Below are 24,987 nucleotides of genomic sequence, written 5' to 3' on the forward strand. Positions count from 1 at the left end.
AAATTTGGTCTGCAGCTTCTTCTTATCCTAACATAAAGCAAGGTCAGGGCTTGGTTGTACCAGAAAAATGGGATGCACCTGGAATTCGATTAGTTTCCATAACACAGAAAAGGAGGGGGGCTAATAGGAGAGCCAGTTATGCTCTGCAATGACTACAGGAGGCAGCGCGCTACGGGGAACAGTTACACTGAAGAGTTACCACAATGGGGTGATTGCACCAGAAAGTGAGTGGCCCATTGGGCTCTCTATATTGCCGACCACAGGCCTAGGTAAGGTGCTCCCTGCCCCCCAAGCCCCTCCCCCAGCCACAGTGCCAGTCAAGGGGGAGCCTTCTGCGAGGAGCTGATAACCAGCCCTGCCCCGTGTCCCCCAAGAAGGCATCCGCCCACTGCCCGGGAGGGCCATGCAGCCAATTCCAGCCCTGACCATGAGGAGCCGTCAGCCTGGGGAGGGGCAGCCCCCCAGGAGGAGCTGCTGTTATCCTTGCCATCACCTGATCTTCTAGACCTGCCCTGAATCCTGCACTCCCCTCCCCCGCATATCCTATCCCCCTGCGCTGACTCCTGCACCCTCACCCTCTGAGTCCCTCCATCTCTGCCCTGACTCCTGCACTCCCCTTGAAACTCCCTGCTCTTAAGGGCCCAAGCAATGCCGGATAAATCTTCAGGTATGTACTATTAGAATTGTTCTACAGGAATAATGACCATACTAGGACAGACTAGGGGTTCATCGAGTATCCTGTCCCTGGCTAGCACTAGCTGCTTCAAGGGAAGAAGTCTTGCAGAACTAAACAATTAGGTTTTCCAGGTCTCCGGTTTTGAACTGGACAATCCAGTATTTGAGGTCTCTGTTCGGGAAACAAATTGAGAAAATATAAATGAGAAACTATAAATGTCCGGTATTTTCTAAAGAAGTTGTAATGTAGATTGTGATGTAATGTCAAGTGTGTCCAGTATTTTTGTTGAAACCATCTGGCAACCCTACCCAATGTGAGGGTCTATATTACTTCCAAAACTTTTTTTTAAAGTTCACCATTAGTTATTGTTAATCTGAATTGCTTACAGCAGAGGACTCATTTATTGGCTCATTCTGAATTTGAGAAAAATCCCATCCCACACAGAACTGGGACAGTCACAGACCAATATCTAAATGCAAATTACTCATAATAATCCTGTCTTATCTCGTAGCTACGTGTCACTGGGAAAGAATAATAGACCTTATGTGGTTCAAACCTGAGTAAATAGAGACATTAAGGAAAATAGGAGAAACATTAAAGGGGTAGGAGGAAATAGCTTTATCATGAAAAACTCCTCAAATACAAACCCATAAGGCAAGGGGCAGGTTTTGAAAGAGGTGGTTTTCATAAACACTTTCCATGGAATTAGCTACAAATTCTGGGGAATTATGGAAGTATGAGAAAGGAGCTGTTTTTCTTGGCAGCGTTTCAGAAGGAAAGGAGGAGTTAGGCAGAAAGACCATTTTTAAGAGGACAGGGTGGGTTTCTAGGAGGTTATTTCATAGGATTCTAAATGCCTTATCTTATATTTCCTTTGTCGTTACTTAAGCTGGGTATAGGCCATAAAACATTTGTATAGTAGAGGTTGCTGTTAAAAATCCTGGTGAATACTGTTAAGGATAAATGGCTCTTAATTCTCAATGAAAGTTACGTGCCTAAACCTCTGGGGGAAAAATACCCCCAAAATACCCCAACTTCCAACCTCCTTTTATTTTCCTGTTTTTTCCCATTGTACTATGATGTTAGCCTGGTCAAGACTAAAATAAAGTAAAAAGGGTGGATTTAAATTTTCTATTAATGTTAACATTAAAACGATATAATATACAGGTTAAGAAAAGTTAACCCTTTATAATATGCAAAATATAATGTGTGTTCCAGCATAGCTCCATGTGCCCACGGATTCATGGGACAAATGAGTCTTTTAAAACATGGCATTGTCCAAGGCAGGGGTGAGCAATACATTTTGACTGGGGGCCATTTCAGAAATTTGTGAAGTGGCCCTAAGCTGCCCCAGAAGGGGTGGAGCCTCAGACAGAAGGGCCGTCTGTACTTCCCCATCCACAGACCCTGATTGGGGAGCACCTGAAGTCTTTGCACCCACCCTCCCCAGACAAGATCACCAGCTGTCCTGAACAGCTGGCACTTCCCTCTAGGTGCCCATGCGCCTGGTGGTGGGAGGAGACTTTGCACACTCGCTCCCACCCCCTGGCCAATCAGGGCTTGGAGGCGGGGCTAGGGGGTGGGGAGAAGAATGTGAAGTCTCCTCCCGTCCTGCAAGGAGCGCACAGCACCCCTGGCAGGGCGGAAGGAGAATTCACGTGCTCTCCCCCACCCCCAAGGCCTAATTGGCCTGGGGGCAGGGGAGCATCAGGGCCTCCACAGGCCAGATCTACCCACTTGGCAGGCCGAATCCGGCCCGTGGAGGCCCTTTTGCCCATCCATGGTCCAAAGCATTAGTCAATAAAACTCTTATTTAATTACTCTAGCTGGGACCAAGAACAGCTTGCTCCAGCCTCCCTATCAGTCCCATATCAGTGACGAATTACTACAGTATGGGATCTTTGCCCTATATGCAGAATGAGGCCTTAGTAGGCCTTGCTGAATGAGCCACCTCTGCCCACCCAGCAAAAAAGAAAATCTCTTTCCAGGTGCATCCCCACACGGTAAAGCCTTCAGCTCCACTTGCGGCCACAATAACCACCAGCTCCTAGAAACTCTGAACCAGAGGGCCTTTTTACCAGCATCAATTCAGAGGAGTAGCCGTGTTCATCTGTGTCAGCAAAAACAACGAGGAGTCCTGTATTAGTCTTTAAGGGGACACAGGATTCTTTGTTGTTTTTACCAGCACAGAGGTGCAAACTTTCACCTGCACAGCCCCGCCGCTTTGCATTGCAGGCTAAACGCAGTGTTTTACAAAACAAGTAGGTCCCGGTGAAAGACCATGGCTCCTAGACGCTATGAGAGTACAAGTAACAACCACCACTACCAAAGATCTTTACACCTACAAAGTTAACTCCAGTTTCCTGTTCTTCCCTAAGTGTCTATTATTAGAGGTCATCGTACCAGTGACTGAAGGGCACAATTGCTATACCTCAGATCATCTCATCTGAAGAAGTGTGTTTTGCCCACGAAAGCTCATGATACTCTACATATACTTGTGCTAGTCTCTAAGGTACCACAGGACTACATGTTTTTTTAAAAGTTGTTTTTAAAGTTAGTCTAACATGGCTATCCCTCTGAGAATTCATAGTTATTGTTCCATTAACACTTAGAATACGGACTAAAACTGTCCATCACCTTAAGGACTATCCGGCTCTTAATGGCTTTTATAAAGTTTCTAGGAAATGCAGAAGGAAGTTTTTCCTTCACAGGTAGGATTAATTCACAGCTCTTGTCTAGCATCCTACTCTCTCTCTCCCATGACCAGCAGTCTGTCTGCCAGGCCACAAAAAAGGAATAAGGAAAGCAGAGGAGAGACCATGGCATGATGCCCAGAGTAGATCTCTCATCACAGAGGGGCATTAGTAGAAGGGAGGATCCAGTTTCTCAACCGTGAATGGTGGACAAGTTACTCATTCAGAATTACAGCCCTAAGAGCAAAGCCCTTGGTATTTCCTGGCAAATCCATGTAGAACACAGCTACACAGTCAGGACGTAGTAATCTGTTAGTGCCATCAGATTTAACCCCCATAGAAATTCTTCACTCTTTCTAGACCTGGCACGAGCAGTTTTGGAACATGAAGATTTTCTAGCCTTTGAATTCTAGTTGTCCTTTTGGACACAGTTTCAACCATTTTGACTTTGTATGGCTGTGCAGTGAGTTCTGGGAGCATATATCCTCGCTTCAGGTGCCGGATAGCCCACACAGGAAAATCTTTTCTTGTCAATATTCTCACTGTAGACAAGCCTTGCATTTTTCCAAACCTCTTTCCAGTGGTACAAGTCCCTTCCAGGTTATCTACTTGCATAGTGCTGATGCTTGGCTTGAGGACACAGTGTTGCTTGCTGTCACATCCTAAGGTGAATTCAAGTTCTCTCCTCTCTCCTTCCAGCCCTTCTTTCCACCATCTCACTTTCCACCTGCTCTCTCAAGCTTTCAGTGGCTTATCTCCTATGTGATTATGCAGTTGTTCAGTTACATAAACCTACTATTCTTGGTAGTTTAGAATTAAGACACCTGCTATACAATGTCAAAACTACAAACTACCCTACATTTAAGTCTTAGAGGACTCAGGTTTAAATCAGTAAGAGTCAAGAATCCTTCAGCTTTCTCCCCTGCACTTGAAATCAGCTGCAAAGAAGAAAAGATGAAAATGTTGCACTTGAGGACAGTGGATGAAATGTTCTTGCTGTCCTTTCTATCTGGCAACCAGTTCCTAAAGTTGTTTTAAAAACTATCATGACTGTGTTTCTCAGCTGTTTGGAATTTCTGTTTCTGTTTACACTGAATAAAAGTTACCCAACACTTGTTTTTTTAAATTTCTGCTAATGCAAGTGTTCAAGGTGTGGCTCTCCCCTGAAAAGCAACTGTGTGAAAATGACACCTTCCTACCCAGCTGTTTGATCCTGGTTTGTATTCAGTCATATTTATACCTTCCATGATAACATTCAGCTTAATATAGCAAAGGGAAGGCAGTTATTGGTAAGGGCATAATCCTTATATTAGTAAACTTAGCATAGCTGATATAGAAACACAGAGTATAAACATGAAACTTACAATTTTCCAAGCAGAACCTTTGCACTGATGGAAAATAATACTAGGCGTTATAAAGCTCTATATTAAGCACCGAAACACAGAAAAATAAAAAAAAAACAAGCCCTTTTGTTCTGGCACCCGATTCTGCACTGAGTTAGGCGTTATCAGACTGTCACACAGAGCCGGAGTCTGCACAAAATTTGGCCCCCATCATTTCCCATTCTCATTTCACTATTTCCTTAGCAACACAACAGCTGACATGCCAAGGCCTGAAAGTTAATCGCAAGCAAGCTGTCCCACAGACTCAAGCACAAGCTACAACTAGTGTCATATTCAGCTCAGCAGCAGATAGGATGAGCCTCTTACTTTTTACACCGGCCCATGCAGGCGCATCACCAAAATACGAATAACTTTGCAGCCAAAACAATCCCGAGTCCGGTGGGCTTCGTTGGGCACAGAGCGTACCGGGTTCCCCGGCTGAGTTAGGGGAGGGGAAGGCATGTAGGGTGCTGGCAATAGGGAGAGGGGTCCCATCTCCATTTGCTGGGGGGGTGCCTGTTGCTCGCCGCTCTCTCCGGGGGGCAGCGCCCCGTCCCCCCATACACTCACCCGAGGGTCAGTGGCCAGGCGTGTGGGTCAGGGGTGGAGGGATGCCCCTGTCACACTGCTGGGGGGCAGGGGGGACCCCTTTCCACTATCACACCGGGGGGAGCCCCCCCAGCCCCAGTGCGGGTTATGGGGAAGGGTGCGAGCCCCCCATGCGGGAGGGACGCTGCCCCCAATCCCAGCTCTCGTGGGGGGGGCAGTGTCCCCCAGCCGGGGGTCCCAGCCCCCTCCTGGCTGTCCTGGGGAGTGGGGGCCCGGCCCGCGCTTACCTCGCTGCCCGCGCGGGGCCCGGGCCGGCTGCCCATGGCCGGGGGCGGCTCCTGCGGGGCGGCGGCTGCAGCCGGCCGGGGGCGCCGGGCTCGCGGCTCCTGTTTACACCGGAGCCCGCCTGCCCGTCCGCGCCGCCCGCCCCGCCTCCGCCGCCATGGCCGGGGCGGGGCCGGGCCGGGACCGCCCCCGGGAGCCGCCGCAGGGCCGGGGGGGGGGGGGGGGGGGGGATGCGGGGCCCCTGGCACCCGGGGGGGGGGGGGGAGATGCGGGGCCCCTGGCACCCGGGGGGGGGGGGGAGATGCGGGGCCCTCGGGGCCCCTGGCACCCGGGGGGGGGGGGAGATGCGGGGCCCTCAGGGCCCTGGCACCCGGGGGGGGGGAGATGCGGGGCCCTCAGGGCCCTGGCACCCGGGGGGGGGGGGAGATGCGGGGCCCTCAGGGCCCTGGCACCCGGGGGGGGGAGATGCGGGGCCCTCAGGCCCCTGGCACCCGGGGGGGGGGGAGATGCGGGGCCCTCAGGCCCCTGGCACCCGGGGGGGGGGGGAGATGCGGGGCCCTCAGGGCCCTGGCACCCGGCGGGGGGAGATGCGGGGCCCTCAGGGCCCCTGGCACCCGGGGGGGGGGGAGATGCGGGGCCCTCAGGGCCCTGGCACCCGGGGGGGGGGAGAGATGCGGGGCCCTCAGGGCCCTGGCACCCAGGGGTGGGAGATGCGGGGCCCACAGGCCCCTGACATTCCAGCTGGTGACGGGTGCCTGGTGTTTGGGGGTTTGAGGACCCCTCCCACCCCTCTTGCCCATGTGAAAACAGTGGTGCTCCCAGTCCCTTAAGGTGCTCTGCAGCACTGTGAGGCACCCGGATTCCCAGGGCTGCACCTCTGCCCCCCATGCCAGTGGGAAGGTGCATGCAAGTGTCCTATTCCCACTATGAGGGATGACCAATTGAGGAGGAAGACTGCAACCTGGGACACCATGTCCTTGGACTACCCATGGGCAGCTGATGACCGGCCGAGAACAGCATTGCAGTCATCATCACGTAATCTCAGACTTTACCAGGAAGAAGTTTTTCTCCCCATTTCACAGGTAAGGAAGCTGATGCACAGAAAGGAAACAGACTTATCTATGCTGACACAATGAGTCAGATGCAAAGCCAGTAAAAGGGCCCAGAGATAGTGACCTGGCTTCTGTATTCGAGTAGCCTCACCATCTTCCATCAACCATCCCCGCCCACCTTCCTCAGAACAAAACAAAACAAAACAAAAACACCCCACATATAAACCACATCGCCCACTCCAATAGTTCTTCCTGTTCTAGTGCAAGCATAAAAACAATTACACCTAGTTTTTTTTCAACACTTGAGAGATGAATAACTATTTTGGATAGGAATATGACTTTTTTACTAGTATAACCTCATGGATGTAGTTATATTAGTATCAAAGTGCCTTATACTGTTAAGTTATTCCCTTCCTATTCAGGAAGGCTATGTCTAGACTGGCATGATTTTCCAGAAATGCTTTTAACGGAAAAGTTTTTGGTTAAAAGCATTTTCGGAAAAGCACGTCTAGATTGGCACGGACGCTTTTCCGCAAAAGAGCCCTGATTGCCATTTTCACAATCGGGGCTTTTTTGCAGAAAACAAATCTCTGCTGTCTACACTGGCCCTTTTGCGCAAAAGTTTTTTAGAAAAAGACTTTTGCCCGAACGAGAGCAGCATAGTATTTCCTCAAAAGCACTGACAATCTTACATGAGATCGTCGGTGCTTTTGCGGAAATTCAAGTGGCCAGTGTAGACAACTGGCAAATTTTTCCAGAAAAGCAGCTGCTTTTCCAGAAAAAGTGGCCAGTCTAGACACAGCCGAATAGTTCTATTGATACAAAAAACATTGATACTGATCAAAGTGCATCCACCCAAGAAGCTGGGGGCATATCAGTTTAACGACACTAATATATTTACAATGGTACACTCTTCTAGTGTACACAAGAGGCATGAGAGAATTAGGTATCCAACTCTCCAGATGGAAACATGCATTAAAGAATATAGCAAATATTCTTGTGTCATCAATTGCTCTTTTGTGCTAGAGTATTTAAGTCATGTAACAGTAGGCTTCAGTTTCTAAATGCATAAAATTAATCCAAGAGATTTGAGAATGAAAAGCTATGAAGAAAACGATTAAATAAATAGATATAGTCAAAGAAAGAAAGGCACAAAGAGGAGTTATGCAAGAAAGAAAAGGTGGAAATCTTTTAAGAAAATAATCTTATGAAAGATCCTTGGTGCAATAAAATTACACCATAATGTTATTTCTGGCTGCTGCAAGATCCGTAGTCATTTCTTGCTTTCATTCCATAAATGGTAGATACTTGCTCCAGAGGGCCAGAGCTGTTCACATTTATTTTCTCCGATAGGTTTGGAGACTGCCAGTCTTTGTAAAATAAGAATAAAGGGAAATGAGAATTATGTAAAGAGGGAGAGACAGTTCACTTCCCAGCCCAACAATGAGAAATTTTATGAGACCTGCAAATGTGTGTGTGTGTGTGTGTGTGTGTGTGGGGGGGGGGGGGGGGGGGGAGACAGGGACGACTCCCGAAGAAAGCTGACTTTGCCAACTTTTAATGTGAACTTGACAAAACAGAAGAGGGTCATGTGAGAGTTGTTCTCTGAGCATGGTACAAGTTTTCTGTAATCTGTATCCTGAGTGCATTTTAATGTCACTGATTTACAGGAGTGCAGGGCTGTTCCACCCACCCATTGCAGGATGGAGGAAAGGGCACTGAAACGAGCGACAATCTTATGGAGGCATGCCCCAGAGGTAGGCCACCAAAAGGCATCTCTTTCAGCTGTGAATTTTAGCAACCCTTTTCCCCTAGCAACACTTTACAGTAGTTTTTTTTAAAAAGAAACTGAAGAGTAAATTTCATGTGGGGGGCAAGTTGGAATTCTGATTAAAATGTGGTCAGGGCAACAGAATTAACAATATTCCAAACTCTTGTGAAAAGCATCACAAAGTCTCTTGCCTCCAGGCTGGGGCATTGCACCTGTACTGATGCGGAAGGGAATGTGCCACCTGCTGGATGAAGCAGCACTATTTTGGGCACCATCATTTGTTTCTATGGAGATGGGTTGGCTTCTTCATTCTGTTATTGACTAAGGCCAACCAAGCTTTGGTTGTAATCCAAAGTTTTTTCCACTGCTGTATATGGCGTGTAGATTATAATAATCATATCATTTGCAGGCAGTGTGATATCATTAAGGCTTCTGGTTTTCAAAGTTCATTTATTTAATTGTGAGGGATACTTAATTGCCAGCAATTTTTGAGTGTATATAGATGTCAAATCAGGTTGAGGGCTTACTGTGTGTATACTGTAGTGTACATTAAATATCACTTGACAGCAGGGAAATTTGCAATGAGATTATTCATGGTAGTATATAATAAATACAACACTGGATAGTAGTGTAGTATGTAATGAGTAATCCCTTTGTGATTTTCCTTAGTGTGCTTTAGGGCAGTACGGTTTCAAACAGCACTATGTTAACGGGAGCTCTTAGTGCAAGCCAGCAGGGTCTGTGTGGATCAATTCATGCTCATCACATCAGTGCACTTGAGAAGTCACACCCCTGTAGCCAACATTGCTGCTCCATGTAGCTATGCCAAAGTCCTTAGATATAAGCAACATTTTCCAGCGTTTATTACATAAAGACCAATTTCTTTTTCTCTCTCGCTTTTTCAAATCGGGGGGGTTTCACTAGTTAAAACTGAAAATCAGAAGCCCCAAAGTATAATAGAAAACAGAGCGGACTGAGAGGAGACCTAGATTCTATTCCCAGCATTACCATTGACTTGCTGTGTAACTTTGGGCATGGTTTTGTGCCTCTGTTTCCCCTCCTGTCTTTTGTCTGGCTTCTAAATCGTAAGCAGTTTCTAAATCTGCACCCAACCCCCATCCTAGACCCCGCACCTCCCTCCACAGAAAAGTGTGGCCCTTGACCACTTTCCAAAATCTTGGAGAGCCCCCCCCCCACACAAAATCATTGCCCACCCCTGTTCTAGTTGATGTAACTGCTACCAAAAGCAGAAGTTATAACAGATGTGCAAAAGGAAGCAAGTGAATAGAGGTTCAAATGGGGCCCCTGTCGAACCTGCCAGAACTAAGGTGCGAGGGGAAGGGAGGGTAAAGGGGAGGTTTCCCTTCACAGGTAAAGCCCTTAAAGGAAATCAGTCCTAGTGGGCAGGAAAAGACCTCACCTTTCAGATGAAGAAATAGCTGCGTGGTGCAGCCTTATAGAACTGACAGCCCAACGTTCTTAAAGAGGCATGCAATCCTAGATAACGGGGATGTAATAAGTGGCCTTCGCATCAAAGTCCATTTTTTTTCTATTGACCAGCTTGAGGTTGTCTAGTGGAATGTTTCGTATGTTGGATCAAATGTTGCGGAGGCATGTGGCCGTGCTCGGGTGCCCCGCAGGCGGGGGCTGCTCTGGCCTTGGGGTGGAGTGCCCCCTCCCACTCCCGCCGTGCCCCCTTTAATCGGTTAACTGGTTAACCATGTTTAATTGGTTAACCAATTGAAGGGGATTTTACATCCTTATCTCTGACTTGTGAGTGAGAATATTTAGATGTGTGTAGAATTTAGATTACCCAGCAGCCTCTCCCTTCACAGCCATGAACACCACGGGAGAGTCTAGTTCTGTGGTGACTGCCCCCTGGTGGTCAAGCTCTGAAGTGGAGTTAAACGATTGGCAGAATACACCCCAGCTTAGCTAGACAGACTGTACGTCCTGCGTGCTACTGCCGCTGACCTTCCACGGAGGCATCTTGTGCTCTTCCTGGACCATCACGACAGGCTCTTCTCCCAGCTGCACTGCTAAGAACTCTGCTGAGCCGTCTCGGCTAGCCGGCCTCTGCAGAGGTGTGCCACTCTCTGCCCTCGCAGAACCTCCACTAACACTCATTTATATGTTGTACAAAAAGAACAGATGGGCTGGAGTAAAGTCCGGAGCATTCCTGTCCCATCTGACAAGCTCTGCAGGTCTATTGCTTAAAGGCCCCAACTGAGATCAGAATCCCATTGTACAAATACATAAGTGACAGTCCCTGACCTGGAGAGTTTACAGTCTAACAGACGAGACAGACGTGGTTTGGGGGTAACTGAGTCACAGAAAGGGGTTTTGACATGGATATTGCTGAATGGGAGGGGGTTCTGAAAAAAGTGATGAGAATGAAGGACCTAGAAAACCTATGACATGAGAGACTGAAAAGACCTTAGAAAAGAGATTAACAGGGGATGTGAAAAAAGGACCTGAAACACTGAATGGACGAGAAGGGAGATTATACAGGAACCAGGCGACATCCGCAGGCTAGATCCAGTGTGCCAGGGTTAGCACCTGGCAGGCCCCCACCGCTATATTTACTTGCGCCTCTGTAGGTACAGGCGATCGCAGCTCCCATTGGCTGTGGGTCGCTGTTCCTAGTCCGAGCAAGCTGGAGCACAGAGGTTTAAGTGTATTTTATTACTCACCTGTATCTTAAATGGCTGTGATCACGCTACTGAGGTTTAGCAAACAGTCACTGTACCCCAAGCAAGATGACTGCACTATAGTCCTTCCGATCTGAAGTTCCAGTAAGTATCTGACCAGGAAGCATAGACCAACATCCAGTCTTTCATCCAACAGAAAAAGCAGTTTAAAAAGAAAAAAAAGACATCTTGAGTATATATGCATGCGCTTTATGGAGGGAAACGAGGAAGGAGAATTAACTGGCCCTTTATTCTAAAATCATGGAGTTTTGTTTAAAAACGAGGGGAAGACCAAAAAAAAAAGGTGTTTTAAACCCTGTGTTCTTCCTTTTAGTCACTTTTGCATCTGGCTTCCAACCTATTAACCCCCTTAATCAAATCCCAAGCAGTTCAAGTTGTTTTGCTGATTAGGTATTGTTTTACATTTCTGATTCTATGCAGAGCATCTAATTACATCAGTATTCATTGTGCAGTTGTGATTAGAATGTATAATCCCGATGCAATGGTGTAGAATAGTGCGCAGAGCTGAGGCCTGGATTAAGGAGAGGATTAGAAAATAGATTTGAAAGGTGGCCAAGAAGTATATTTTAAAATAGTTTCCTTCCAGTTGTAAAGCTCTTTTAGCCAGAACACGATTTATTCATAGATTCCGACTCCAGAAGGGACTTCTTTTTTTACAAGCTCTGCGCTAGGAATTATTTTAGGGGAGGTCTCTGGCCTGTGTTAAGCAGGTGGTCAGACTAGAAGTTCACATTGGTCCCCTCTAGCCTTGGAATCTATGGGTCTTATAGAAAAAAATCTCATCTTGATTTAAGAATTTTCAGTAGTGAAGAATCAACCATGACAAAAAATGGTTACTCACCTTCTCGTAACTGCTGTTCTTGGAGATGTGTTGTTCTTGTCCATTCCAGTCCAGTGTTGGCGCACATAGGGGCATGTTAGCTGGAAAATACCATCGGCCTGGAAGTTGCATCTCCATGGCGCCCAGTAAAGTGTGCTACCAACCTCCCTACTCCTCAGTATAAAAGGCCAGTACTCTGCACACATCTGGGGAGCGTAGCCTCTGCTCACAGGAGTTAGAACGTGATTTAGGATAAAACATAGGAAGAAAGAGGTCTTGATTCATGTGGAACTGGGAGATCGCTTTCGGGAGGAAAGCCAGATGTGGATCGGACACCCTTCTGGCAGAAGTTAGCTACCAGAAATGCCATCTTACAGGATACGTAAAGCATTGAATACGTGGCAGGTGGCTTGAATGGTGGCCCATGAGTGTAGACAGGACTAAGCTGAGATTCCAACAAGGGACCAGCTTACGGACCTGCAGGTAAAGTCTGGCTAGGCCCTTTAAGAAGTAACTGACCAAGGGTTCTTGTCTGTCTTCTCTGAAAAGAGAGACTTGCCCTCAAACGGGAGGTCCTGGGGGTTTGTTGGACCTTGTAAGGCAGACCCGAAACTTGTAGCCAAGCCCCTCCTGTGCATGGCAAAGCCAGTGGCCATAGCTCTTGAAGCTGCATTCGCCGCATCCAGAGCAGCCTGCAGGGATGCTCTTGAGATAAGTCTGCCCTCCTTTACGGGGGCTGAGAACACGGTGCGGGAGTCCTATGGGAGCAGCTCCGTAAACTTGGCCATTGCACTGCTGGTATCGAATCTGTATTGGCTAACCAAGGGCTGTTGGTTCTAGATGCGGCGTTGTCGTCTGCCCGTCCAGTAGATCTTTCCACCGTACAAGTCCAGCCCCTTTGCCTCTCTCTTCTGAGGAGCCTGACCTTGGAACCACTGACACTCATGCTGGTTAAGAGCATCTACCACCAAGGAATAGGAGGAGGAGGGGCGTAAAGGTGTTCAGACCCTTTGGATGGTACAAAGTAACGACTCTCACTGCGTTTCGCTGTGGCTGCAATGACACCGGGTTTGCCACAGTGTCTTAGTGGCGTCCTCTATCACCTCTTCTGCCTGGATGTTGATACTTTGGGCGACTCTGCTGAGTTGCTGCGGCAGGACCTTATTGTCTCCCAGCGCTGGGGCAGGGGTCGTACTCCTCAGCACCTCATCTGGGAAGATGACAAAGACATCTGGCCAAAGACAGCTTGGGCCGCAAAGGACAATGGTGGCAGTGCCAACGATCTTGGCAGTATCTGTGCCAGAGACGGTGCTGAGGCCAGAGCCAATAGGTGCAGTGATGCCCTGGGTAACGGCTCTGAGCTTGGCTCTGACGAAGAACCAGGAAGTCCGAAAGGGCCACTGCGTGGGGCCCTGCCATTGGGCTGGCCGAGGTGCTGTGTAGCCGTGTCAGTTGTGGGTGGACATGGACCGTCTGTACCTGCTGTGGCGGGACCTACCAGAGTCCCCCTCTGACTCTGGGGTCTCGGCGGAAAGACTGAGGAGGGGCTTTGTGTCTAGGCAGCGAGCCCCAGTTTAGAAGATTTGCTCCTTCGATCCAGTTGCGGTGCCAGAGAGCCGTGGGTCGGTGTGGGCAATCGCTAAGCAATCGTGGCTGGTTTGCCTCTCGAAGGAGCCCTAGACACGGCCTGTGCCGGTGAGGAGAAGGGTGCCGTGCTCTACATTAGGTCCAGGGCTGCTTGAAAAGCCTCAGGCATCAAAGGCACACAGCTTTCTCTTGGTGGCAGAGATCCGTCTGGAGCTGGGGTTTGCAGCTCCTGGGCTCCCTTTGTCAGCTCAGCTGCAGAGGCAAGGTGCAGTCTGGTGGCCTGACTCGGGTCGCCCCCTACGCTTGTCCCTAGCCTTGCTTGTGGGAGACCTCCCTCTTTCTGGTCTCTTCTTGTGGTGCTGGCGGTTGTGATCAGTGTGTACCCCGAGAGGAGCCTGGCAGGTGCCAGTGGTCCCAGGTTCTGTTCTGCCTGTTGGGCGTTGCACTAGCTCTCCATGTAACGTTAAGCAAATCTCCATGCAAAATTAACATCTGTTCTGCAGCTGTACAGTGGGGACAACAGTACAGTACTTCCTTTTTCTGTCCCTGTTTGGAATGTAAACTCTTTGGCTACGTCTACACCGCAAGGTTTTTGCGCAAAAACCCGTGGAGCGTCCACACCTCAAATGTGCTTTTGCGCTAGGAAAGCAAGAGTAAAACGGCAGAACAGAGAGCTTTTTCCGCCGTAGGTAAACCTCCTTTTAAGAGGCATAACTCCCTTTTGCGCAAGAGTTCTTGAGCAAAAAGGCAAGTGTGGACGCTCCAGAGGAGTTTCTTGTGCAACCCCAATGAGAAAAAGCATAGGTGCTCTGATGGTCATTCTGTGAACGGCCATCAGAGCTTTCTTGCGCAAGAGCGTCCATGCAGTGTGGAAGCTTTCTTGCACAAAAGCACATCACTTTTGCAGTGTGCCTGGAGGTGTGGACGTGCTCTTGTGCAAAAGCCTTCTTGTGCAAGAAGCATGTAGTGTACATAGCCTTTGTGGGCAGAGAATGGATCTTGCTGTGGTTGGGAAGTGCTAGGCAAAGTTGTAACACTAATAGTTGTTATATGAAAAACCGAGGAGTCCTGTGGCACCTTAGGCTATGTCTAGACTACATCCCTCCTTCGAAAGAGGGATATAAATTAGATCGAAATTGCAAACGAAGCCGGGATTTGAATTTCCCATGCTTCATTTGTATAATGGCAGCCACACGTTCTTTCAAAAATGGGTATTTCAAAAGTGAAACTGCTGTCTAGACGTGGTTCTTTCAAAAAAAATCCCGTAAACCTCGTTTTTTGAGGAGTGCTAGGGGCAGAAGTGCTCTCCTGTTGACAAAGCAAATACCTTAGGGAGTGGAAGTCTGTCAGCAAAAAATGCTGACAGTGTTTTAAGGGCCTGACATTTAGCAATACCTGTCATTAAAAGCTATGACCCTCACTCAACTCCAGCTTGCAGAAAGACTTTGAAATTTGGCAGTGGGATTGTCCTGGTGTCAGAGGTGTCTTTAACTGTTCAGATCTGACTGACTTACACGCTGCTAAAAATCACCATTTCCTAGGTATAGACTAAGCTCATTATTGGTAGCACGTGAACCTCCTCACCAGGTTTTAGAAGTGCGTGTACACAGCTTCCTGATGTCTTATTTTAGTAATTTCACACAGAAGGCCCACTCCAGATGGGCTGCAGACACATGGATCATACTCTTCATCATCCTACTACTGCTCTCCCCCATTAAAATTCCTACTCAGGAAACCAACAAACGAGGAGGTTCATGTCTACTAAATAATTCTGTCTCTTTCACACCTTTTATAATTAACTCAGCTTCCAGGCCTTGCTTAAAGGAATCAGCATTTCTCTGGTGAGGTGGTACAGAAAAGCAAAGCCCCTAGATTTGAGTCAGGCCATATGCAATAAGAACAGAGCAAGCACTGCTAGAAACAAACTGATCTGCACTATCTGGAGGATGCACTTTGCTCTAGTTTTCCTCTCCATCTGCTCTCATATTGATGACATCACTGACATCTAGTGGCCTTGGCTGTCACACAACAATCTAGAGGATTTCCCATAGGACCAGGACTGGTTGTTGTAGTGCAAGCAATGCTTAACTTGTCAGCCAAGAGGTGCTGGGTCTCCGGCCCTTAGGTGCCAGGGTTCCAGCTTTTTAACTTTCATAGCTGATTTGGCAAACCCAAAGGTGCTAGGACTGAAGTGCTGGGGTTCAACAGCAGTAAGTCCTGGCACAAGTTAAGCACAGAGCACAGTCCACATGATTAGACAAGCAATTACACCTTTTCTAATGCATCTGCATCTGCCAAAGTGGGTCTTTGCCCACGAAAGCTTCTGCTTCAACACTTCGGTTAGTCTACAAGGTGCCACAGGACTCCTCGCCGCTTTTGCAGATTCAGACTAACACGGCGACCCCTCTGATACTCGACACCTTTTCTAACGCGGTAGGCCCCGAAAGTACCTTCGCGCTGTTCCGAAGCGTGCGCGTACTTTCACTTCTGCATTTCAGCACCGAGCAAACAGTTCGACAGCTGAGTTTTTACATACAGGTTCAAAAAGGCGCATGCAATCAGTGTTCGAGTCCTTCTGCCTTTCAAATGAACACTGTTTCCCGGGATTCTGGTTTACTTAACACCGCATAAGACGTGAACTGAAGGGGCTACAGAAGGGAGTTGTAATTCTGCGCCAGAAACAAAACCCCCTTCCCGGTGGGCATTCATTTCCTAAGACACTAAAACAGGTTACACTTCTGTCACCTCTTCCATTTCTGTGACCGTCTTTCAACTCGCCCTTGCCACTACTAGCAGTTGCATTCAATACGTCCTTACTGCCCACCTGGCAGCCGATTAATCAGCGCGTTACGTCCCCGCACCAGAGCTTCCTGCAGCTATTGGAGGAAACAATTGGCATAATCAACCTGAAGCTGAATTGCGGCAGTCTGAGCTGTGCAGGCTCACACGTTCCTGCCAGTGCACCCTGTCAGAAAAACCTCCTCCTCAGAGCAGCTGACTCTGCTCTTGCCTCCCGACAATTTCTCCCTCAAACGGTACCATGGTTCAGAATGAGCTGCTTGATTCTTACTGGAACCACTGGCGTGAACCCAGCTGGCATCTAAACTGTTGCACTTGTCATGGCACAAGCAGGTCTAAGGCACAAGTCAGAATGCTGGGTAAGGAAGCCAGGGGATAAAGGAGGTTGGGAAGCCTTGTTTGTGTTCGTTTTACTTTAATAATTCAAGTTTTGTCTACTACTGAAGCCTATGGCAGCAAGAGGCAGAGCAATTCTACCCCAAGGGGCAGAGAGATTCTTATTGCTGCCACCTTATGGAGATTTCAGAGAAAGAATCCACTTCTCTGGACCCAATAGCCCCCTCCATTAGGGTGCTAGAGCTCGGGACACACAGCTGCCCCCGCAACCCCTGTTGTCTTCCAGCACGGCTCTCTTGCTTGTGTTCCTAAGAGTTCTTGGGCAAAAACGACAGCAAGCCGAACAGAAAAGGGGAAGCAGGCACAAACCGAGGTCGTGTGGAAACTGCCATTGTGTAAATGCTTTATAGCACCATCGAATTACATGATCAGATAGACTCAAATACAAAAACTCAACAGTTCTCTAGTAGCATTGTGCAGCACTAGGGACGGCTTTGTGTAGAGACAGGCAAATCACTTCTCTGAAAGTTTACATGGTAAACAGTGTCATACAGTCTAACAGGAGGAATATGGAAAATTAGTTTTGTAACTAATGCGTCTGCTAATTGCACTTAAGGTTACGCTTCTGGTGAGAAAAGTGCATACACAGAAGAGTGCTCACAGTAAGGAGAACTTAAAGCTCATTATACAAGAAACCTACATGAATAAAAATACAACAGTGGGAAATAAATATTAGAAGCTCTGTTAGGGAAATGTACTATATTTGCTAAACAGTAAGATCATGCAATTCAGCATAGCAGGATGCACAAGTACAAAGAAGGACAGTTGCATATGCAAACAGTGTGAGCATTTCCTGATGTGCTCGCTTAGCTGTACAGCTGTGCGTCCCCCAGCGTAGCTTTTTCCTGGATTGTATTAGTTTGATAGTAACTGTTTTAAGCAAAAAATATAAAAAGTTTAAAGGATCAAGAGCATGATGTTTAGCAGAAGCCTTCCATGTCATGATGAGTACTGAAATCAGGCATCTCTCGGAGTCTGTATTGTATGGAAAGGGTGCAGTGCAAAGCACCAAGGTGATGTGTTCACAGTGACTAGTGTTGCTACAAACTGGACCGTTGTGTTTTACATTAGATGGAGCTTTTACCAGAGTGTGGTTGTAACTGAGCCTAGAGGTCTCAAATGCTGTGTCACCAAGGCCAGATCGGTGCCTTCTCCTCCCCCCCACCTGTAACCATCACGGCCAGCCATGGCTATTTAGATATCCCAACAGACCTGGAGGCTGCAGGAGCCCTCAAAGAAGGGGAATGTTACCGAGGAAGCGTGCTCTTCAACTGCTTCTCTCTTCCAACCAACACCCTGTTTTGTGGAGATTCACCTTTAGCCCCCATTGAAATGCCGCTCACAGCACCAGCATTACACAACTGTTCAGGAAGGGAAGGTACCATAGTCAATTAGTCAGGGAACTTAGAAGAGAGGACAGAGTGGACAAACTACCCTAGTCAGAATTGGCTGCATTTCTGCTCAACACCCTGTTTTTAGAAGGGCCATGGCATTATCATTGCCAGACATGGCTGGGAGTGCAGTGTTAAAACATATACATATAGGGCCTCTCCGGTAGCATAGTGCCTTGGTACCGGACCAGAATGTTTCAATACTTAAGGAGTAGGAGGAGAAACGGTTTTATTAGGTGGTGTTCTAACCGCCTTCTGTGTTTTCCTCATTGGCACCAGGTAGTAAAGGCTGCAAACAATATTGCCTGATGTGCTAAAAACATCTGCTGAAGTTTGGTAACACCCAGATGAGCTGTGTTTCACTGGCTTGTTTCTAAGGCAGAGGGACTCACAAAGCACTCATTTCTGGCCTAGCTGTTCTCACTGAAGTGGAGTTTTACCACTGATGTCCATGAGGGCAGAGTCAGGGCAACACTATACACTTTTGATAACCTTCCCTTCACTTCCAGCACCCTGTAAACTAGGAAACGTCAATACTGAGCTTATGATACGAGCATGCAAACCAGAATAAAATTTAATATTTATTAGAATTTCTTCTGGTAACAGCACTCAACATCTTAACAAATCAAGTTGTGAAGTTTTAAAAAATCTAGGATTACAAAAAAAGTTAAAATAAGCTGTTCCTTGTATTTAATGGCAACAAAGGGATTTCTCTATTTAAAAAAACTGCCATATAAAGAGTAGTATTTTAAGAAATAGTGTGATTACCATGATATGTTATTTGCAGAATGGATACACAGTATATGAATGCCAATCGGAAAGGAACAGAAGTGCAGAAAGTACCACACTCTTTGAAGCTCTGGACAGGTGGTTTGAAGTAAGGGGGAGATCTTCCTAGTGAAATAACTTAAGATACCACACAATGGACGAAACACAAGGTAGAGTACAGAGACGTTACATGACACCCTCGTTACAGCGCCCCCTCAAGTCTGGTTATACAGTAAATATGAAACTTAGTAAAGTGCATCTTTTAAAGACTTGTCTAGTGAAATAGCATCTTCAGATATAAAACACTTAACACAAGACGTGCAAGAACAGTTAAATCATAGTGTAAGTTTTTAAAAACTACTTTTTAAACTTTTGATTCACTAAAGGACAAAGGTGTCAGCAACAGTAGTGTTCACATTATTCTTCACTCAGATGCATCCTCGTGTGCTTTTTGTTACTTGGCAAATCTTTAGGTATGGAGCGGGGCAAAATAAATGCAGTCGAAGCAAACACTGCTTCTCTCAATGTAATACAATTCTGCCATGGCAGCACAACCACAGTTAGATTTTGGGAAGCTTTGGTGCACTAACAACAGGATTCGTCTCCTGCAAGTACCTCCGCCCCACGCTCTTGTAGTCGTAGGTGCAGGTGTGAGTCTCTGCATAGCGATGAGTAGCACAGAAGTTGTTTCCACATCTAAAGAACAAAGAACATGAAAGATTAGGATTCACTGTCCACGAGCCTGTTACTTTGGGGGACACAGTTTCTGCTTGGAGACAGCACCCTTTCATTCAGCAAACCCAAATCACTAGACAGGCACTCCACCGTGGGCTAATGGGGTGAGAGAAATCAACTAACTTCTTCAAATCCAGCCACAAGCATCATCTCATCACAGGCCAGGGATGGACATGGAGACAGCGATTCTGCTATACAGCCTCTCCCCGAGTTACGAACGAGTTACAGACCAAACACTTGGCCGTAGTTCGACGTGTTCGTAACTCGGACCCCATTGAGTTACATGGCGACCTCACTGTTTGTAAGCGCGGATCACATTCGTAACTCGGGGACCGCATTTACCACCGAAGCAGTCGTAAATGCGAACGGTCGTAACTCGACTGTTCTCAACTTGGGGACCGGCTATACTAGGCAAGCGTTGCTTTCCCCTAACAGCAGCAGCTGATGCACATTAAGAGAAGGGAATGGTTTGGCTTTGCAATTTGACCTCTTGATAATAGCTACAGCTCCTGGCAAGGGAGAAGGGCGCGCTGCTGTCTGGGAAGAGGACTATGCATGTGACCTCATGGCAGTTAGCGAGTTAGACCTTGCGTATTGCCCTTACTCGACTCCTAGCCACACAGAAATCGTGTGTTTGAGCAAGTCAGCATGAGGTAGCTAAGCCCTCAGGGGCAGGTTTTGGATGTTTGAGCGAGTGATTCAGCAGGGAAGCAACAAGGTGAGTTAGAAGTAGCAGCAGCTGTGCGGCTCAAGTTCAGTTTTGAAGCAGGGGTTCCTTCTCAAATGAGGCTAGATCAAGTACAGTGAGTTAAGTGTGCTAACTCAAGCTACCAATTGCAATAAATACCCTGACAAACTCCCCCACCCACAGCTGGTGGCCCTTTAAAAGACAGCTGAGAGTAACAGCCCGTCAAAACTAACGTAAAATCAGAAGTAACTTAATTCAGGAGGTTGCTGAGTGTGTGTCTGACAGTAATAGGCTATCCACCTACTCGATTCAGTTCTTTGTAGGATGGTCCGGATGGATGAAAGCTTATGGCCAAATATACGTATTAGTCTTTAAAGTGCCACAGGACTCCTCCTTGGTTAAGCTGATGTATTGGTTTTTCAGGTCAGTGACCTGGGTCTATAACGGGAAAGTCTCTTGCGTAACAACATTCCTTCCTTGGTTATGTTCGGTTGTAATGGAGGCGCAGCTAAAGGGTAGGCACAGCTATGCTGAAAGAAACATGCTTCCGTTGACCTCCTCCCTACTGTTCAGGGAGCTGGAGTTCTTATTCTGACGGGGAAACACTTTCCGTCGGTGCAGGCTGCAGCTCCACAGCAGGGTTATGCTGGCATAGCTTCTGTGGCGTAGTCACACCCTTATGTTAACCCCATCTGGGTCAGGCATTTCCTCGACTTGCTCTGAAGAAAATTCAAAGCTTCTCAGAAGCTAGCATCTAAAGAACAGATTCTTCCAGACCCAAGTTTGATATTTTGGCTAACAGAACTTCTTAATGGGAAGCCAGGACGGAAGCAAATAAAATAAAAATTGGGATGTTATCATGCTAGGGAGTTAAAGTTCAAATGCTTTCAGAAGACTTAATTCAGAAGAACTCCACTACAGGGAAAAAAAATCAAACCTCAGGAAAATGACTCAAGATCTAAATGCCAGTATTTCTCCTCCAGCACCCAGTGAAGGTTTATTTGGATTTACTGTTAATTTCTTCAATTCTCTGGAAGCTTTAATATAAAATCTGATTTGAGAGTGACTGAAGGCAAGATACATGCATGGAAAAAGGTAAAGTTTTATCTAAAGACATAAACATCCATATCTTTACTCATGTGAGTAAGGCCATCTAGACTCATTTGCCTTCCAATCTTTTGGACTTGGAATGGAATTAAAGCAGAGAGAAACAGTCAAATAAAGGCTTACAGATAAGGTAGCTTAATTTTATTCTTTTATTACACCAGTGCTCTTTTGGCACCTCCTGCATCAAATCCTCTGATACTTACATTATGAGGAAGTTGCCTCAAACAATCCTCATTAGTTCTAGTAATGGATTTTTGACATTTTCTTTTGCTAATCCCCACTCACCTTCCTCCCCTCCCCCTTTTTTTGCGCTTTGTTTTAGCGCATGGGCTAATTTCACTGAAGTTAATGGTAAAATGTATTTGCTTTGAGAGAAAAGATTTAAACACATTTTTCTTTTTTCCTTGGTATGTTTAGATCACACAAAACGAGATTTCATCAACTAATTTTGAACTGCAGTGGTTTCTCTTTCCTCACCTTTACATTGACTTTATGAAAGTTAATTAAAAATAGAGGAGAAGTGGAAAAGGGTTCAGTGGGGACTGCTGTTTTGCACACATTTAACAGCAGCAAGTTGCTGGATACAAAGCAATAGAGGTGTTACTTTGTTGGCTTACTCAAGTCAAATGTAGTCCTCAAAATCAGAGGCACGAGGGGGGGAGGCGCTGTATCTTTTATTGGACCAACTTCTGATGGTGAGTGACCTGAAGAGCTCTGAGTGAGCTCAAAAGCTGGTTTCTCACTAACAGAAGTTGGTCCAATAAAAGGTATTACCTCTCCACGTTCTCACTATAGATCCTGGGATTGACACAGCTACACCCCCACTGCGTACTACCTGGAAGTCAATGGCAGATTTACACAGAAATACCAACCAAAACAGCTTATTTTCAAAGATGCTACTAATGCATGTTCCTAATTTTCTCTCACTGATGATGGATTCTTAGCCAAGTTCTTCTCACATTTGTCTGTATCCCCCCCTCCTTCCCCAGCATCTTCTCTGGGCTGTACCTAGCAAGCTAAAGTCTCCTATGAGCCCAAACCTCTTGACTGACAGGGCACAAGGTGGATACCCTGAAAGCACAGAATGTATTCTCTATCTGAGCCTCATTTCTCACAGTTCATGGAAAATTCAAGTCATGAGCAATTCTCTCAAAATTTTACACACACACACACACACACACACACACACACACACACACACACACACACACACACACACACACACACACACTTTCTCTGACCACAGCTACACATTTTAACCACTTGCTACAACCTCAACCTACCTGCATTCATAGCTGGTTGCCAATCCAGTTTTCTTGCCACAGAGAAAGCAGTGTTTTGTAATTTTCTTTTTTGTTTGCATTGAACCATTCACAGGTGGGAGATGGGTTGCTTCACCTGCTTTCAAAAGTAAAACATAAAATTAACAGATTTGATAGTTACATTTTCTGCTGACCCCTTGGTTGTATTTCAGGAGATGATATTCAACTCCCCTCATAGCCAGAGAACACACTTCGCCTTTCAAGTGGAGCTCCCACTCTCTGTCTTTGCAAGCATCGGTTAAGCCTCCTAGCATGTATCTTAGGGAAGTGAAGGTGCAACTGGTCTTAAGTTCACATTAATGGAGGGCAGAACCAAAAAGTGCAGTGCCAAGCCTGTCTCCCTGCTGCACTGTGTGGCTGTGTCTACACTGGCACCCTTGTCCGGAAAAGGGATGCTAATGAGACACTTCGGAATTGCAAATGCCGCGGGGGATTTAAATATCTCCCGCGGCATTTGCATGAACATGGCTGCCGCTTTTTTCCGGCTCGGGGTTTTGCCGGAGAAAAGCGCCAGTCTAGACGGGATCTTGTGGAAAATAAGCCCTTTTCCGGAAGATCCCTTATTCCTACTTTCAATAAGGGATCTTCCGGAAAAGGGCTTATTTTCCGCAAGATCCCGTCTAGACTGGCGCTTTTCTCCGGCAAAACCCCGAGCCGGAAAAAAGCGGCAGCCATGTTCATGCAAATGCCGTGGGGGATATTTAAATCCCCCGCAGCATTTACAATCCCGAAGTGTCTCATTAGCATCCCTTTTCCGGAAAAGGGTGCCAATGTAGACACAGCCTGTATGTTTATTTTGTGGTTGGAACAGAGCCTTGACCACCAGTGACTTTCCAATGGAATCAGTGGACCATTAGTATTTACCCAGTACATAGCATACACAGCAGAAGGTAAGCTCAGAGATGTGGCCCTTTAAGTATCACAATATAACAGGCACCTGGCTACATTAAGTTCCCATTTTCAAGTTTTGCAGGCACACCGCGAGTTAACAGGAAAAGTCAGAGAGGAAATGACAAACTATCCAGGCCTTGTCTATGCTACCACAGGCCATCAACCTAAGTTACACAACTTCAGCTGTGTGAATAATGTAGCTGAAGCCGACGTACCTAGGTCTGCTTACTGCAGTATCTTCACAGTGGACAGTCGACAAGTGATGCTCTCCCGGTGACTCCACCTACTCTTCTTGTTTTGGTGGAGTACCAAAGTCCATGGGAGAGCGCTTGATTTATTGTGTCTATACTAGGCATTTATTGGGTCTATACCATCAATAAATTGACCTTCGATGGATCAGTCGCTGCCTGTTGATCCAGCGGGTAGTGAAGACATGCCCTCATTTTCCCCATCACCAGAGCAACCCTTCAGTCAGTCCTGTTGTATTATGCTATGTGGCAAGTGATGGTTAGTAATCAGGAGAGGAAAATACTAATATCACAGAGGATTATAAAGGTATTGTTCCTGCACCCATCCCCACAGCGCAGTGAGCCACTAGCACACAAGTACTTCACATACAGCACATCTCAGTTTCCAATAGCCAGTCTTTTTGAGGTGTAACTGACGGGACCAAATTCAGCCCTACGCTAGCTGACCGTAGCTTTCAGTGCACTGGGCCACCGAGCGGTAGCTGTGCCTGCTTGCGCAAGGGCTGGGATTGCCCCATTGAAGCTATGGCTGCTGACACAGAGGACTGTCTAGATCTAACTAGTCTGCACGATCCGTTCCAGTCTCTAAAACTGCACATACTTGACAGGACTCCATTTTGGGGAGCAGGTTCTGTCCTCACACACTTACCAGGGGATTTCGGTTAGCCCAGTTTGGAAATGGTATTGGGAGCAGTATATACTACTAAGGGTTTATACCACAGATGGATTTTAAAATGTTTCCAACCATGGACCATACTGATTCACAGATCCCAAAGCCAGAAGGAGCCACTGGGATCATGTAGTCTGACCTACTGTATTCCACAGACCAGAGAACTCCCCCAAAATAACTCCTCAAAAAAAAGAGACTGCCTCATGGACAAATGATCACGTAATATCCCTGATGCTCTTATGACAACTGCTTACAAGGGTACGACAGACTAGCGAAGGGTTAGCTCATTATTAGTTGTCTTTAATGTGGTACAACAGCTGGAAATGAGAGAAGCCAACACCATGTGACTAGCCTGTCTTCCACGGACCACCAGTGATTTGCAGAGTGCAGTTTGAGAACCGGTGTTTTCACTACTGGCTTGCTCTTTCCAGTGTGATTAACCTGGC

General features: G+C 46.9%; 2 protein-coding genes and 1 long non-coding RNA gene across 7 annotated transcripts in view; 1 reads left to right on the forward strand and 2 right to left on the reverse strand.

Moving 5' to 3' along the window:
- LOC102463015 (E3 ubiquitin-protein ligase MARCHF8) overlaps nt 1-5,743 on the reverse strand; it is a 160,117-nt gene extending 154,374 nt beyond the window's left edge. Inside the window, exon 1 of one of the 2 annotated variants that reach the window (XM_075935710.1) lies at nt 5,588-5,743. The gene's annotated coding sequence lies outside the window, so the exon portion shown is untranslated. The remainder of the gene's footprint in view (nt 1-5,587) is intronic. The other variant, XM_075935713.1, reaches the window with a different exon arrangement.
- A 499-nt stretch (nt 5,744-6,242) lies between these two features.
- Nucleotides 6,243-24,987, forward strand: part of LOC142830475 (uncharacterized) — a 33,989-nt gene continuing 15,244 nt past the window's right edge. Inside the window, exons 1-2 of the long non-coding RNA XR_012905752.1 lie at nt 6,243-6,667; nt 8,308-8,394. This is a non-coding gene — a long non-coding RNA (uncharacterized LOC142830475). The remainder of the gene's footprint in view (nt 6,668-8,307; nt 8,395-24,987) is intronic.
- The window catches only part of ZFAND4 (zinc finger AN1-type containing 4), a 29,812-nt gene continuing 23,505 nt past the window's right edge, over nt 18,681-24,987 (reverse strand). For 3 of the 4 annotated variants that reach the window (XM_075935707.1, XM_075935704.1, XM_075935705.1), the window contains exons 9-10: nt 22,694-22,811; nt 18,681-19,576 (exon numbers count right to left, since the gene is read on the reverse strand). In XM_075935707.1, the coding sequence (XP_075791822.1) occupies nt 19,441-19,576; nt 22,694-22,811 (254 nt within the window). In that variant the 3' untranslated portion in view covers nt 18,681-19,440. The remainder of the gene's footprint in view (nt 19,577-22,693; nt 22,812-24,987) is intronic. The other variant, XM_075935708.1, reaches the window with a different exon arrangement.

Source organism: Pelodiscus sinensis, chromosome 8 (genome assembly GCF_049634645.1).
Source record: "Pelodiscus sinensis isolate JC-2024 chromosome 8, ASM4963464v1, whole genome shotgun sequence".
NCBI lineage: Eukaryota > Metazoa > Chordata > Testudines > Trionychidae > Pelodiscus > Pelodiscus sinensis.